The sequence below is a fragment of the Oxyura jamaicensis genome, chromosome Z (genome assembly GCF_011077185.1).
Source record: "Oxyura jamaicensis isolate SHBP4307 breed ruddy duck chromosome Z, BPBGC_Ojam_1.0, whole genome shotgun sequence".
NCBI classification, from domain to species: domain Eukaryota; kingdom Metazoa; phylum Chordata; class Aves; order Anseriformes; family Anatidae; genus Oxyura; species Oxyura jamaicensis.
In genome coordinates this window covers 48,560,524-48,575,407 of record NC_048926.1, presented here as the reverse complement: position 1 = coordinate 48,575,407, position 14,884 = coordinate 48,560,524, and the positions used below count along the sequence as shown (strand labels likewise).

General features: G+C 36.5%; 1 protein-coding gene across 3 annotated transcripts in view; it reads left to right on the top strand.

Moving 5' to 3' along the window:
• The window catches only part of ROR2 (receptor tyrosine kinase like orphan receptor 2), a 149,233-nt gene that overhangs the window by 91,954 nt on the left and 42,395 nt on the right, over positions 1-14,884 (top strand). For 2 of the 3 annotated variants that reach the window (XM_035310534.1, XM_035310536.1), the window contains exon 2: positions 12,971-13,048. In XM_035310534.1, the coding sequence (XP_035166425.1) occupies positions 12,971-13,048 (78 nt within the window). Of the gene's footprint in view, positions 1-4,293; positions 4,317-12,970; positions 13,049-14,884 lie in introns of those variants that run through there. The other variant, XM_035310535.1, reaches the window with a different exon arrangement.

The window sequence follows — 14,884 nt, the reverse complement described above, 5'->3', positions numbered from 1 at the left end:
ACCTGCCTGCCTGGAGCACCTCCTGCCCTCCTGCTATGCTGACCTGGGTGCCTGAAGGGCTGCTTCTCTCACATTTTCTCACTCCTCTCTCCAACTGCTGCTGCACAGCAGATTTTTCCCTTCTTAAATCTGCTGTCACAACAGAACAGCCACTGTCATTCACTTGGCAAGTGGCAGATCCCTTCTGGAGCCTCTTGTCTAACATGGCCAGCTGCTGGGCTCTTCTCACAAAGGCTACACCTGCAGCCCCCCTGCTGCCAAAATCTTGCCATGTAAACTCAATACACCCAGTCAGTATTTTAGGATAAATCCAGTGTTTATAATAAACAAGGAAGTTTGCCATTATAATGTAGCTCTTTAAGCTTAACAATGTTCTTTCCATTGTGCAGAAGGTACCAACTATGCATACATTGCTTCCATGTACATCACACAAGACATAAAGCTTCATTAACAGAAGTCTTAGATTTCCTACTAGTACCTAAACTCACACTGTTTGTTAATGTTACGCTCTGCTGCAATGGCAGCTTTAATTGTATATACGGTTGTAGTCTGGTTCTAGCATGCTCTCTTGCTTATTACAGCTATCAAACTTTTTCTACATTTTGGGACTAAAACATTTTTAAAGGTGATAATAATAAACATGAAGGAAGTCAACTGCTTGTATGCTTTGAACAATTTATTTGGCAATTGCTCACATTTGTTACAAAAAGTTCATACATTAAGACATTTGGATTGGCATGATTGGCTTTTGCTTGCAAGATTTTGGTAATGTATAATACAAGTAAGTAATACCTGTGCAAATATTTGTTTAAGGATAATGAAAACCACAGCTGTCCACTTTGATTAAGTAAACAATGGTTGCAGGGGAATGAATCAAGTGTAAAAGTAACAGTCAGATTTGTGCAGAGTACCTGCTATGTATATGTTGAAATGTTGAAATATAATAAAATGCATTTGTATTCCTCAATTTTAATTCATACTCTGAAGAATATTCTTCTTCCTTAAAATGTGGTCTCTTTCAATTTCAAAGCTAAGGCATCTCCATCATGGCTCAGAAGTGTTAGGGATAATGTCCAGCATGTTTGGCAGTCGCTTGGAGTAGCTGCCTACTTTTGTGCACTTCTCACCTTAAGAGAAATAAAATTTTAAATGTGGCTGTGTGTGATTTCTCATTAAAATAGTAGCGTGGCAGCCTTGCATGCTGCTGCTGAAATGGAATCATAATAAAATGATTAATGTTGATCTTGTGATTAGCATCAGTTGCAATGATTAACTGTGTAATGAGGAATGATAGTGGGAGCTCAGGAAATCCCTGCCTGGCTTGGGGAAAAATGTGGCAGTTAGGTGGAAACTGCCAAGTGCTTTGAAGTGCCTGCTAGTGAGTGCATGCCCAGGCTCTCCTCTGCACTGCTGGGTTAGAGAAGCTGCTCCTTGCTTGGTGTGTGTAGGCAGGCATGGCAGAAGGGAGCTCCAAGGCATTATCATGCCGTTTGGAAGTGGCTTTGTTAGCTTGAATCTGTGGGACTGTGACTAGGTTCTCACTTGATTCGTGTGCTGTCCACCCACTGGAAACTGCAAGTATGTACATCTGGAAATACTCTGTTCATTCTGTTTTCCACCTCAGGGCACTACTCTTTTCTTATTATTGTTTTTGAGAATAGCATAAGCAAACAATATCCCATTTCTTTTCATGCAGAAAAGTGTTACTTGGCTCTGTTAATTAAAACCAAATAACAAAAAGCAATTTATCAAAGAAGTCAATTTATGTAGCTGAGCTATTTTTTTATTATTTTTTATTTTTTCCTGTAGAAGTGAAGGTAACTTGAACAACAGGAGGAAGAAAAATGCTGTTTTAGAGCAGCAAACCATTATGACTTCACTGTATGCGTTCAGTTGTTCAGTTGTAATCCAAGGGATCAAATAGATTCTGCAGTAGGAAGAAAAAGACTTTTCCTGTCTAGACTCGATAAGCATAATGTTAACAAAACATGGTTTTAGATATTGCCTGTCAAATGAAGAAATATAAATAGTATTTATACATTATTATTATTTAAGTAAATAATTTAATTCCATGAAAACTTGGAAAAACCTAGAACAAATCAATAAAGTATGTTTCAAACTTTAAGTAACTAGATTACATTTTTTCAGAAGTTAAAATACAGACAAGGTGCTAGTCTCCTTTACATCGTGGGATCCCTGGTGTCTGTTCTCCATATCCTGTATAAATGCAAATGTGACATATGGGCACACACATGATGCTGTTTAGCCACCGACAATCTTTGATCACAAGTACTGGGAGTGCTCACTGGTGATGTTCTGGCCAAGACACTTTTACAGTGATTCTGCTACTTCCTTACTTGCTCCACAGCCATTACTACAAGCTGAACTGAGAGGAAGCAGGAGAGGAATTACTCCTTTTTCACATATATATCGTAATTCATTATATGGAGGCTTTCAGAAGAAAACTAAGAATTATAAGTACTTGAATTAGAAACCAAGACACTTTGTGTTATTAAAAAGGTTTGTCCTCTCTGAGAATTGAAGCTGTTTTATTTAACCTTATGCCAACTGTTCTTGAGCAAAACCTATAGCAGTAATAATACTGACTAATGAGTAGCTGCTTATCTTTCAATACAGTATTTGATGTTATATATTGCTAGTTCAGCTTTGTGAAATCACCTTCTATCTTGACTTGGTGAAGACAAATCCCAAGAGGCTAGGTAACGCTGTAGATAGCCAGAAACATTATTTTCTGACAGCTTGAGAGTATTGCCCTATTGTTGTGTAACTTACCAGCCTTAGTTTCTAGGAATATTGATAAGCCAGGCCTCTCACTCGGGTCCCCATGTTTCTCAAATTAGTGTTTAATATCAGGCACTTGAGTCTGAAAATTATTATTCATTTGTCTCCACTGTGCCCTTCTGTCAGGTAGGTGGAGATTATTACTTGCTTGTAAGTACAGAAATGCTCTGATCAATCTATGCATGTTGTTTGCTCTCGCTGTGTTTTGGAGGGCTGAGTGGCTGGCGGTTACAGACATGCCTTATGAAGTTGTGTAATTTTCACATTATGTTTCAAAATCAGAAATTAATTTCTGATTTTGAAATATAAAGTGAAAATTTTAAAAAGTTCTAAGGATAAAAATCTTTCTTACAGTGGTTACACTGCCTGTAGTTGTCAACCTAGTCAGAATAACCACTAGGATATGTAACAGCAGCTTCTACTATATTTATTATACTGTTTGATCTGTTCAGTTTTTATATTACCACCTAGATTGAGGGATATTAAAGTTGTTGTTTTGTTTCAAACATAGGAACATATTTGAAAGTGTGCTTAGAAATAAATCAATTTTCAAATATTCTACCTCTCTAAGAGTGTTTTTCTGAATTGGAGTCAGAGATTTCAGCCTAAGGCTGCAAACAGGATTGGTATTTTTGGATTCTAAATTATTTTTCAGAAAAAAAGAGCCCTGTGAAAATTGTTGTTTCTCCCAGTTGATGGAGTGTTATACTCATAAATCATGATTATTTTCAACCTTTTGGTTGAGGCTATTTTGTTTTCACAGCCAGAAGCAGTAAAATAATCAATCATGTAATAATGCCATGGATAATTATCATGTTGCTTGGTGTTCTTTGAGCTACTGCAGGTGTGTTCAGAGCCTCTATTGGTTGTGTTTAAACTGTGATTTTACAGCTGAGGTGGTGAAGAGCTTTGGAATGTATCCACAATTGCTTGCCTTTTTTTTTTTTTTTTTCCATGACTTTTTTCCATGGTTCAAGACTTTCATATGCTCCTTCATATATTGACTTTGACTGCTCAATGTGAAGCTGTACAGAAAAGCTATGCTTGTGATAGCTAGTGGATTTAATTCCACTGTTGCTAAATTAGAAATGACATTGAAATGAGCTTGTGGTTTAAAAAGTCTCAAACGTTTTATGTTGTAAATACTGTTGAGTTCATTCTTATTTGTTAAACTTTCAGAAAAGTTTTATTGGGATAATTACATCTTAAAGCATTACTTAGAAACAAATTATTTTTTGCCTGTCTTTACTAGGAGCAAATGTAGTCGTCTGTAGTGGCTAGACTATCTCTGCTATGGGGTGCAGAAATATGGTTGAAATCTGGAATTCTGTGATCAGTTGAATGTGGTGTATAACATCACAGCCATCAAAAAGCTTGGTCTTGCCTTTTCTCTGCCTTAGCTTCTTGATTCTATGCTGCTCCATCTCTTGTGCTGATTCAAAAACTCATACAGCTGCACCAGTTACCACACCAGGGATCTAACCTTTACTCCTCTCAGCCTCTGGGCAACTGAGGTACAAAAACTTAAGGGATATTTACTGCAGACATGAGATCTGGGTGCCCACATACTTTTGAAAATCCTGGTAGACATCTGTCTCCATCTTTTGGCATCAAATTCTTTTAGCATTCTTGCCTAAGGTGACTTGGCCAGGGCTTTGCAGAAAGTGCTAAGAATTGAAAATGGGATCTGAATATTCCTCGGTGCGGGGTGAGATCCCAAAATGATCCCCAGTCTGTATTATAAAATAAGAGCGGATGAATTTTGTCTTAATGTTATTTAAAACTATTTTGGCTGCAAATCAGTAGAATAATTTTTAGTCCAAAGTTTATCATCTCTGGAACTTTGTTGCGTACTTAACATGGTGACTTAAAATAAGAATCTTCTCTTCTGTTTGTTACACTGTTATGCTGCAGCAACTGTTAATGAGGGTTCTGATGTGAACGAAATCTGAATAAATCTTTATCTCCAGTATATCTCACTAATGTTTCTGAATTCTCATTTTAAGTAGCAAATATGAGTTCTAGGAGGAAGAATCAAAGTTATTTAACAGCTAAACTAAAAAATGAGGGTTGTGTAATAAAAGATTGACAGTTCAATTGAAAATGCAGCTGTGATTAAATGTAAAATATACATTAACAGGCATTAAAATAAATCAAAGTATTCTTTGAAGTCTGTGTTTAAACCCCTGGTAATATTATTTTAAATGGCTTATCTGATTTTGTTCTTTTCATGCTGACTTCATAGTAGTAGGTGAGGTGCCTGGTTGATGACTGGGAAGATAAATTTTATCTTATATACATATGTATATATATTTCTGTTTTGGAAGATCATTTCAACTCTGTGTGGAAATTGAGAATCTTTCATTCTCTGTAGTTTTATGCTGATGGCCAGCTCATCATGGTGTTTTATGGTGTTTTAAGATGATTTGATGGCAGGTTAATAAAGATTGTCCTATTAAATGAGGAATTTTTGCAGAAACATTGTGAAATTTGCAAAGCAGGTTTTTCATCATGTACTTGTCTACTAGTTTTCCAAAACCATCCACTACTGTATCTTGCATCAGTCTGTGAACACAAACGTTCGCTATATCAGAGATTAATGCAATATGTAGATTCTCTCTTTATGCATTTAACTGACAAAAGAATATCAAGCTATAGGATTTTCAAGATCTCTTAAGATGTGTTTGAGAAATGAGGTGTCCCTGTGCAGAATGAAGATGATTTAATATTTGTGTTTGGAATTTTACTTTAAATTAATGCAAAATTTTCTGTCCTAAACAAATAATTAAGCTCTTTTTGTTGCCTCAGATCCTAAACCTCAGATCTGACTTTGTTCCCTTGTGTAGTTCCCACATTTTGCAGTAGAGTTTTTTTTTTTTCCCATTTTTTCCTGACACTTTCTGACATTAAACTATTTCCATATAGCTCTTAGGTAAAATAGAAAAAAAAATCTAAAGAGAAGAAAATTCATACTAATGAAACAAGAGGTTTGCTTCAATAAGGAATGCTTATAAACTGTGGGGATTTCTTCTGTATAACTCAGTCCTGGCTCCTCTAAAGGGTTTCTTGTCTTTGTTTTCTTCCAGCTTTCTGAAGGTTCTGTTACTTGCAGGCTGGTGTCGGCCTTACTTTAAATATACTTGTTTGATGTTATTTTGATGACTCTTGTTGGCATACAAAAGCTTACTCCATTTCCAATAGTCTTATAGTGAGAGCTTTTTCTTACTATGAATTTAGGTGCAAGTAATTTTAAAGTACTTATGGATGGTATCAAAAATACATTTAAATTAAGTGTTTACCATATTATCTGGCAAAAAAAATTGCTTTGAAAGCTGATAGCAAGTTAAGAAATGTTTGTTATTCAGACTTTACAGTCATCTGAGTAGAGCAACTGCAACAAAAAGTGCAGGTTATTTCCCCCACCTTTAGCTATTTTTATATGAAATTGCAGCAGTTAAGTAACATGTGCTGTGGTGGTTCTAATCTGCCATAGCTATGAAAGGGACGCACTGATTTTATGCTACAAACTGCATCTTTTGTAGACTATTCACCACCCTTTACAGGTCTGCCAAGCCCACTCTGCAATTGGTTGCCAGGGGCTGCAGATGTTGGAAAAGAGAAATTTCAATGAAAGGCCCTGATTCAGCAACCTAAGCAGCCTGCCTCCCCCGGCCAAAGTAATCAGATTGGCAGCTGAATCAAAGGGTACAGTGGGTCCTTTGTTTGCGAGCTCCAGAGGTTAGTAATTGACAGAAGGTCAACAAAGTTTTATGAAGAAAAGAACAGAATATTAGAGGGTATTAGGCTGCAGAGAGAGAGTTTGAGAGTTTTATGTTATTGAAAGAAAGTTGGAACTTGAGTCAAAGGTTACAGTTGTGGGAAGCAAAGGGTGTATATTGCCATTTAAATCTGAAAGTAGTTTCAGCTACAGGAATAGGATTATTGATGAGCAGAAAGAATGGCTGAACAAAAATCAGCAGTTGCCCTAGCTGTAGGTATGTGCAGTTGTTAGTGTTGAAGGATTTATTTGTAAGCTTTGGGATTTAACATACAATGGTAGAAGGATGGTCATTTTCCTCAGAATCATGAGTCTGGAAGAGATCTTAAGAGGTCCTGTTTCACCCTGGGGAAAAGAAGAATTAACTCTATCTATGCAGTATTGTGTGCAATAGGTGTTTGTCTAATCTCTCACCTTGGAAAACGTCATTTGTGGAGACCTGTGCTGTTGAAGAATGCTAGGTCTCTGTCCATGTCTAATCTTCGTCAGACTAAGCAGGCTTTGTCACTCATTTTTTCTTTTTGTTGGTCACATTTTTAGACCAACCCTGTGGCACTAGTTGTAGTATTTCAGTTTGTCCCAGATCCTTTTTGAAAGGTGATACACAAAACTGGAGAAAAGACTCCAAGGGTTTACTAGTTTTTAGTAGATGGGAGGGATTACTACTGTTTACATGTTCTGGTGTGATATTTGCCTTGTTTGCAGTAACTTAAGATTGTTGACTAATGTTCAATTCTAATCCATGTAAGCCAGTTCAATGTTGGCTTCCATGTTGGTTATTACTCATCTCTGCTCTATTGGAAATGTTTAAAAATAATCTCTTTGTTCCATTATTTTTCCAGGAACTGATGGTAAGCTGATGGGTCTATAATTCTCTGGCACTCCTTTCTACCCTTTTTAATAAGTAATAAGAACTATTTGTGCAATTTCCAGCCCTTTAAGATCTCATCTGTTCTATACAAGAACTGAAAGACAGTTATAAACGTTGCATGACATTGCATCAGCCAGCTCTTAACTGCTCTAAATTAATCAGGCCCACTCTGGCTGAAAATACCTGACTTTGTTACTCTCTTCCTGTTTGAGGCTGAGGCTCTGGTTTGTCCCTGGTATTAATTATAATAACTGCATGCTTGGGACTGACTTTCTGATGAAGATTAATGTATTGTTTTGATGTCTGTTTATAGCCATAAACATTTTTAAATCTGTTTATTGCAATTAACTCTCAAGTAATGAATGATGTGTAAACTCATAACCATTTCAGAAGTAAAAAATTATTTCTTTTATGATGAACAGTGTATGGACACAGAGATGCTGTTGTTTACCAAGCAATTTAGTTTTTCAAGTGTGTGAAAGAGCATTCCTGTCTCAGTAGTGCAGGATGATTTCTTGTGCGTTATGCTGGTCATCAGTGCCTAAAATGAAGTAGTGAATCTACCTGCCCTAGAATCCTTGTCACCCAGCAAATCTTTCTCATATTTGTCAGTAGAAGGGAATTCACATGAAAAGGGAAAACTATTTCTATTCAGTTGGAAAAGTGTTTTATATGTTGCCTTTTTTTTTTTCCTCTGCAGTTTGCTATAGTATGTCACAGAGATTGAGTAATATTAACTTGTATTTAGTACATCAAAAGTATTGAATATTGACTTTAAATATGACTTGTGTTTTGATGTTCGTATTTTCCTTACATTGAAATAGCTTCCTCTCCTGCCCTGAAAACCTAAGATGTTTTTTCTGTGTAAGGAAGCAGTATAAAAGAGGTACTATTTACAGTAGCTACAATTTACTTGGTGGTATGGTCCCTGAAAAGAGGGGTATTCCTGAGGATCTGATGGGTGGTAAATCTGGAACATGCATTATCCCATGCTGGCATTCTGCATTCAGGCTGAGTTCCGGTTATGCTGAAGTCTTTTCTGTTCAAATGGTGCACAAGGAGGGCCAACACTGGTCATCTTCTCTACCTAAAACTCACTGCAAATGTACTTTGAAGAAGTGGGTGTTCAGAAATAAGCTGTGATGTATTTAAAGTCTGATCTGTAGTCTGATCTTTCACTGTAAGTGAAAAACATGAGAGCAACCACACTGGAGCAGATCAGATGTCTACTCAGCTCTATGACGTGGCTCTGATTGAAACAAAAAGATGCTGAAGAAAAAGGGTAAGGGGGCTGGCAAGTATAGTAGTACTTTTGGGTGTTTTCCTGGCCTCCAGCCATTTTGAGCTCAGGGATTTCCTCACCAACATATGATTTCTGTAGATTAGTTAGTGCTCAATGGATTTTTATTCCATGAACTTGCCTGGTGTCACCTATTCTCCATGTGATTTTTGCCCACAGCTGAACATCCCATCTGCCCACATTTCATCTGAGAAAACATTACCCCTCACTTGTTCTCAAATCGCCTTTTGCTGTTTTTCCCTCATACCCCTGTGTCTTTTACTGAGAGGTTGGTAAAAGAGAGAACAGTTTGAATCTGAACAGTCCGAGAACCTCATGACTCAAAAAAAAATTTGCTGCCATACACCTCTCCTATCTTCTCACCAGAATTCTAGAAGCTGTGAAGAAGCTATTTTGTAACTTCTATTATCCTCATTGCTCTTCTCTGAAACTCTTTCAACTCTACTGTGCCCTTTTTCAAGATGAGAGCACCTGAACAACATGCAACATTCAATGTATTAGAGAATGCCTTAGATTTATACAGCAGCGGTATAATGATGTTTTCAGCTTTTTCCCTTATTCCTTTCCAAGGTATAAACAACACTGATTGGATTTGCTTTTCTTACTGCTGCTGAGCTCAGTTATGATGGAACTAATAATTTTGAGACTAAGACCTTGTTCCTTAATTATCATAGTTAGCTCTGAAAAAAAGATGGTATTTAGAAAAAGTTCCATGTCTTCACTTTCTTTACTTTCAATATAAATCACAGAATGATTGAGGCTGGAAGGGACCTCCAGAGATGATCTAGTCCAAGCCCCCTGCTCAAGCAGGGTCACCTACAGCATGTTACACGGGATGGCATCCAGGTGGGTTTTGAGTATCTCCAAAGGAGGAGATTCCATAACCTCTCATGGTGGCCTGTTCCAGTCCTCTGTCACCCAAACCGTAAAGTTATTCCTCATCTGGTGATGGAACCTCCTGTGGTTCAATTAATAACCATTACCGCTGTCCTATCACTGGCCACCACTTGGAAGAGTTTGGCCCCATCCTCTTGACATTGTCCCCCCAGGTATTTGTAGAGGTTGATAAGATGCCTGCTCAATCTCCTCTACTCTAGGCTAAACAGGCCCAGCTTGCTTAGTCTTTCCTCATAAGACAAATGTGATACCTGTGTAACCTTTGGTCATTTCTTTTCCATCCTTGTGTATTTTCTCCCATTCTGGCAGCAGCAGAACATAGGAAAAAAATGCCAGGAAAAAATACAGAAAGTAGGAAGAAAAGTAAAATGGGATACCCAGACTGGAATATTGAATAAATTAAATGGAAAAAGGCGTGCAGGCTAAAAATCAGAAGTAGGAGTACATTTGTGTAGGGATCTTCAAACAAGTATAAGACAGCTAACTTGATGTATGTATCTGTGGAAAATTGGTAATGGCACATGACCAGGGGTGTGTCTGCCTTACAGTGAGGATTGTTAAGGAAAAATGGCAGTGAGGGATATTATCTAGATGATTTAACTAGATAAGAGTCCTTCCAACCTGAGCCATCTACTGATGGAAGTACAAGGGATCTTCTCCTTGCAGGACAAATGTACTAAGTTAGGAATTCAAATTCAGAAAGCATTGAAAATGATATTCAACAAGAATACATATTTTTCACTGGAGAGTTTCTTGGCTGTAAGATTCTTTTATTCTGTTTAACACAAAGGGAAAATATTTTATTTGGTTGCACTATTTTCTTGATCATCTGATCCATAAGCATTTTTGGTGGAAAAACAAAAAACAAAAGATTAATTTTTAATGCTGATAATAACATCATGGTATTTAACTTAGTAAATTCAATCTTAAGCTTAGGAATTCATATTGAATGTGGTCTCAGTGGAATTTTGCAAATTGCAGAAAATATAAATGTTTCTTTCATAAAAGCAACAGTTTAAGTGACAGATCTGTTTTGTATTTATGATTTACAAAGTACACAAAGGATTTTCAATCTTAACATTAGTTAGTTACTAAGACATTGCATGTAGGTGCTGTCTATGGTTTGTAATTATCCTCTCATAAAGCCCATCTGGAGAGAAATGTTTTTACCAGACATAAACAGATCAAGCATGAGAATGAATTACACAAAACTATTGTTGAAACATTTTAAATCAGCAAATGCTTTTTTCTCTTTCCATCTTTATTCTGGAAAGCTTTCCAAAAAAAAAAAAAAAAGAGAGAGAGAGATTAGTCTGGGAGGAAAGAAAAAGAGAAAGAAATTTCTGTGCTAATTTATCTGAGTTAATGCTTTTCCTGTTATGAATCTCCCTAACTGACTAAAGAAATGGAAACAAGTCTTTAAAAATTGAATACATGGCATTAAAGCAAAACTGGCACTCAGATCTTGGGCAGTTGGGATTCTGGAGGACTAAGAATAAAGTAATAAAATGTGCCTAAGAATGAACATCTATAAATAATCTTTCATCCGATGAATACTGGTGGATTATGACAATCTGAACTAGCCAAGTGCAAGTGCTTGTGTACTGAAATAACAGTTGCTTTTCCTCCTCTTCCCTTTACTCCACTGTCTGGTCTGAAATCATACTTTTATCTTCCTTGTGGCTGGTAAATATTGAAGTCCCTGTAAACTCCTTGTGGAACCTAGGGGAGGTCAATCAGAGGCAAGGTGAACTTGCCTAGCTGCTTCTTGATAAAAATTAGAGGTGATATATCTCTGCCAAAATTTGACAGAAGCATCCCTCACATGACTTTATCAGTGCACACGTAATCCTGTCTACCCAAGCCTTAAGCTTTCCAGTTCAAAAGAGAGTGTCCCAACGTATGTATAGCATTGCCTTTACCGTTACTCTAACTGGGAATGAGCACACAATTCATTTGGCATCAGAAACACTTCCAGGCTAGGAGCCTTAAGCAGTATGAGATGAAGGGACGGATAAAGTAATGACAAAATGCGAGGATTAAAAAAAATACCTAAGTTCACACCTGCTATAATGTAGAGGATCTCTCTGATTTCTGTGTTTTACCCAGTAAACTTAAAGGCAAGTTAGCTAAATCTTTTGTTCTCAGAAATAATGGTGACAGTCTTAATTCTTCTTTCATAATGCAGGGGGAGTTATAGGTGTTGTTAACTGTATTTCATCACTGTGGCTGGCAGCCAGAATGTTTTTATAAGATTTATTTAGTGTGAAGGAAAGGCTGTGGGGAAAAAGGGAAGAGTGAAAACCTTTTCTCAAGTTCTGTTTTGTCCAAAATGTCACCGTGAACACCCTTGCCAAAGAAATATCTACAGCAAGTACCACATTTTTCACTTTGGATCCTGATAACAGATGTATATGTTGTCTCTTAAGACATTGTTAAGCAAGACAATAAGGAATTTGGATGATTGGATGTGAATTAGTGGGAATATAAAAATATAGGGGATCTGAGAAGTTGTTTTAGTAAGAACCTAAGGTGTACAACCTTATTTATAAGTTTATCTTTTATCCTCAAAGAATAATACTTTCAAAAGGGAGAGTAAACAGGAGAATGTCCACTTTATAATGGTCAGGATTTCCTAAGAACTGCAGAAGCAAAGGAACATGGAAGTGTTTTTTGATGTCTGCAGGAACTACTGGCTGACTAACCTTGTTTCTAGCTTGCTCTGATATGTGCTAGACATAAGCAAGGAGGACAAACAGGAGAAAGTCCATTTCATCAGCATTTGGAATACTTGAGGAAAGATAATGAGTTCACTATAGCTCAGTACTTGAAAAAGTGTTAAAATCATCAGGGAAAATTTGTCATTGCTTTGTTTTCATTTCTGGGAAATAGATTTTAGAGATGTGTCTGAGAATAGGATAAGAAAATTAGCAAAGATGGCGAGTCTGACCTCTAAAAATAGAATCTAACTTATTGTAACTTCTGAAATAGATTTATGCAATTTCACTGTTGAGAATGTCAGTAAAGTTCAGGTACTACTTGGTCTGCTGGACCAGTGAAACTATCAGGAAATAAGTTTTTTTTTTTTTTTTTAATGTTGCCCATGCTTGTAAGGCACAAGGTGTTATACAGAACTGATTTATTGTTATGTTTTCTAAACTGGTATGGATAAAAGCTGTCTTACTATTAGGTGTTACCTGTGTGTTATTCTGGAACCAGGATTTGGCCTGCATAAGTTAGCTGAACTCACTATCATGATTCAATTTAAGAGACAGATTAAGTAAAAACCTCAGTTTAAACAAACCTTTTATTTTCTCCCCAGGTGAAATGGAAATTCCAGATTCAAATGACCCCTTAGGGCATGTGGATGGACTTGAGAGACCAATTCCAACACCTAAAGGTAAAATTAACTGTAGTTCCATTTTTTTCCCCCCAAATATAAACATACTTTATAAAGCACAAAAAAAATCCTGTTATGTTTTCACTTATCTGTATATACATCTCTGTAATAAAGGCAGCCTTGTATGTCTTCCTATTTCTGATTCTAAGCAGGAACAGTGACGTTAACAGGAGTCTGTAAAAAATAATTTTTAAGCATGTTCTTAAGGCTTGCACTGAGAGATTATATGATTGACCCAAACATGTATGGTTATTACTACCTTCCTACTATATTGTTTGTCAGGTAGGTGCCATGAATATGATCTGATTTTGAAAAAGTACCGTGCTTGGCATTTATAGGTAAATTTAGAGATATCTCTGAATATCTTTGTCTTGAGATAATTAAATCTAGCCTCTTTAATTTATTCTTTTGTGGCAACATGAGGATACAATTTAAGTACAACATAAGTACAATTTAAGGAGCTCTGAACAGACTGGAATAACAGAACTTATAATAAATTGTTGGTTAACATAAATTTATGTTATACTTTATTATTTAAAGTGTAGATCCAAATGCTATGATTTGTAAATTTTCTCCTTTATGCATGCACCGCAATCACAAATTTACTGCAAATTGTGATTCCAAGAAAGTAGCGTAACTTCATAAAAAAGAGCACTTTCAGTATTTCACCTGAAGAAACAAATGCTTTCTAACTTGAAGTACAGATTTTTTTCTTCTTCTGGATCCAACTGCCATATAAAGTAAAGACTGAGGCAAAGAAGGCATTCAGTACTTCAGCGTTTTCCCTGTCATATGTAACCAGGCCTGCCACCTTGTTCAACAGTGGGCCCACATTTTCCCTAGTCTTTCTTTTATCACTGATGTACTTATTGAAGCCCCTCTTGCTCTCTTTGGCCAGATTCAATTCCATTTGGGGTTTAGTTTTTGAAATTTCATTCCCTGATGTGTTTTCTCTAAGTATAAGGGTTGTCTTATACTTTCTGTTGTTTTGTTTTTTTCCCCCCTCACTCCCCTTCTATGTCAACCTTTATACGTAGAAAAAAATGGTCTCTGACTTATCATTAGCAGTCTTAGCAAGATGAGAACATGTTTAAATCTACCAAGCTCTGAGATGCTGGACAGATATTCTTCTCAGAACTTCTTTTTCAGAGATCTCATATTTTGAGGGGATCATGGATTTCAGTTACTGTATGCTGTCATAGATGTCCGATATCAAATAATTCTTTTTTATTGTGCTTCATCTGAAAGTTAGATTTCTTACCTTGACTGTGTTTATTGGAAGATTTTTCAGAATCTTCTGTTAATCTTCCATTAATTTCTATGTTTAATGGGGTAGAAAAATGACATTTATCTTTCAGAGAAGAATAAACATAGAAGAAACTGAAAGATAAAGAAACTGAAAGATTCTCTAAACAGGATCCGTTCATTGATGTGAGATACTCTGTCCCTCCCATTTGAGGGCAAACTCAGGACATTCTTCTTCCCAACCTTTTTCCATCTGCTGAAGTTCCCAAATTATTTTAGAGGATTCAACTTTGTCTTCCATTATAGGAATAACTTAAATAACTGTCATTTGTGTCAGCAACACTGTATGCTAGAGTTGTGTTATCTACTGCACACACAAGTACCAAATACTTTTGATGGGAAAAAGTCAATGTTAATCTTTAACTGCCACTGACAGACTTGTTTAATTGGTAAAATGGTCTCATTCTACTCTTTTGTTATGTCTGAATTTTTAAGGATGCAGACATAAAAGAAAATGCTTCTTTCATGTGACATAACTTCATAACTTGCTAAATTCTTGCCCAGAAAGAAGGGGTTGTAGTTATTTCCTTT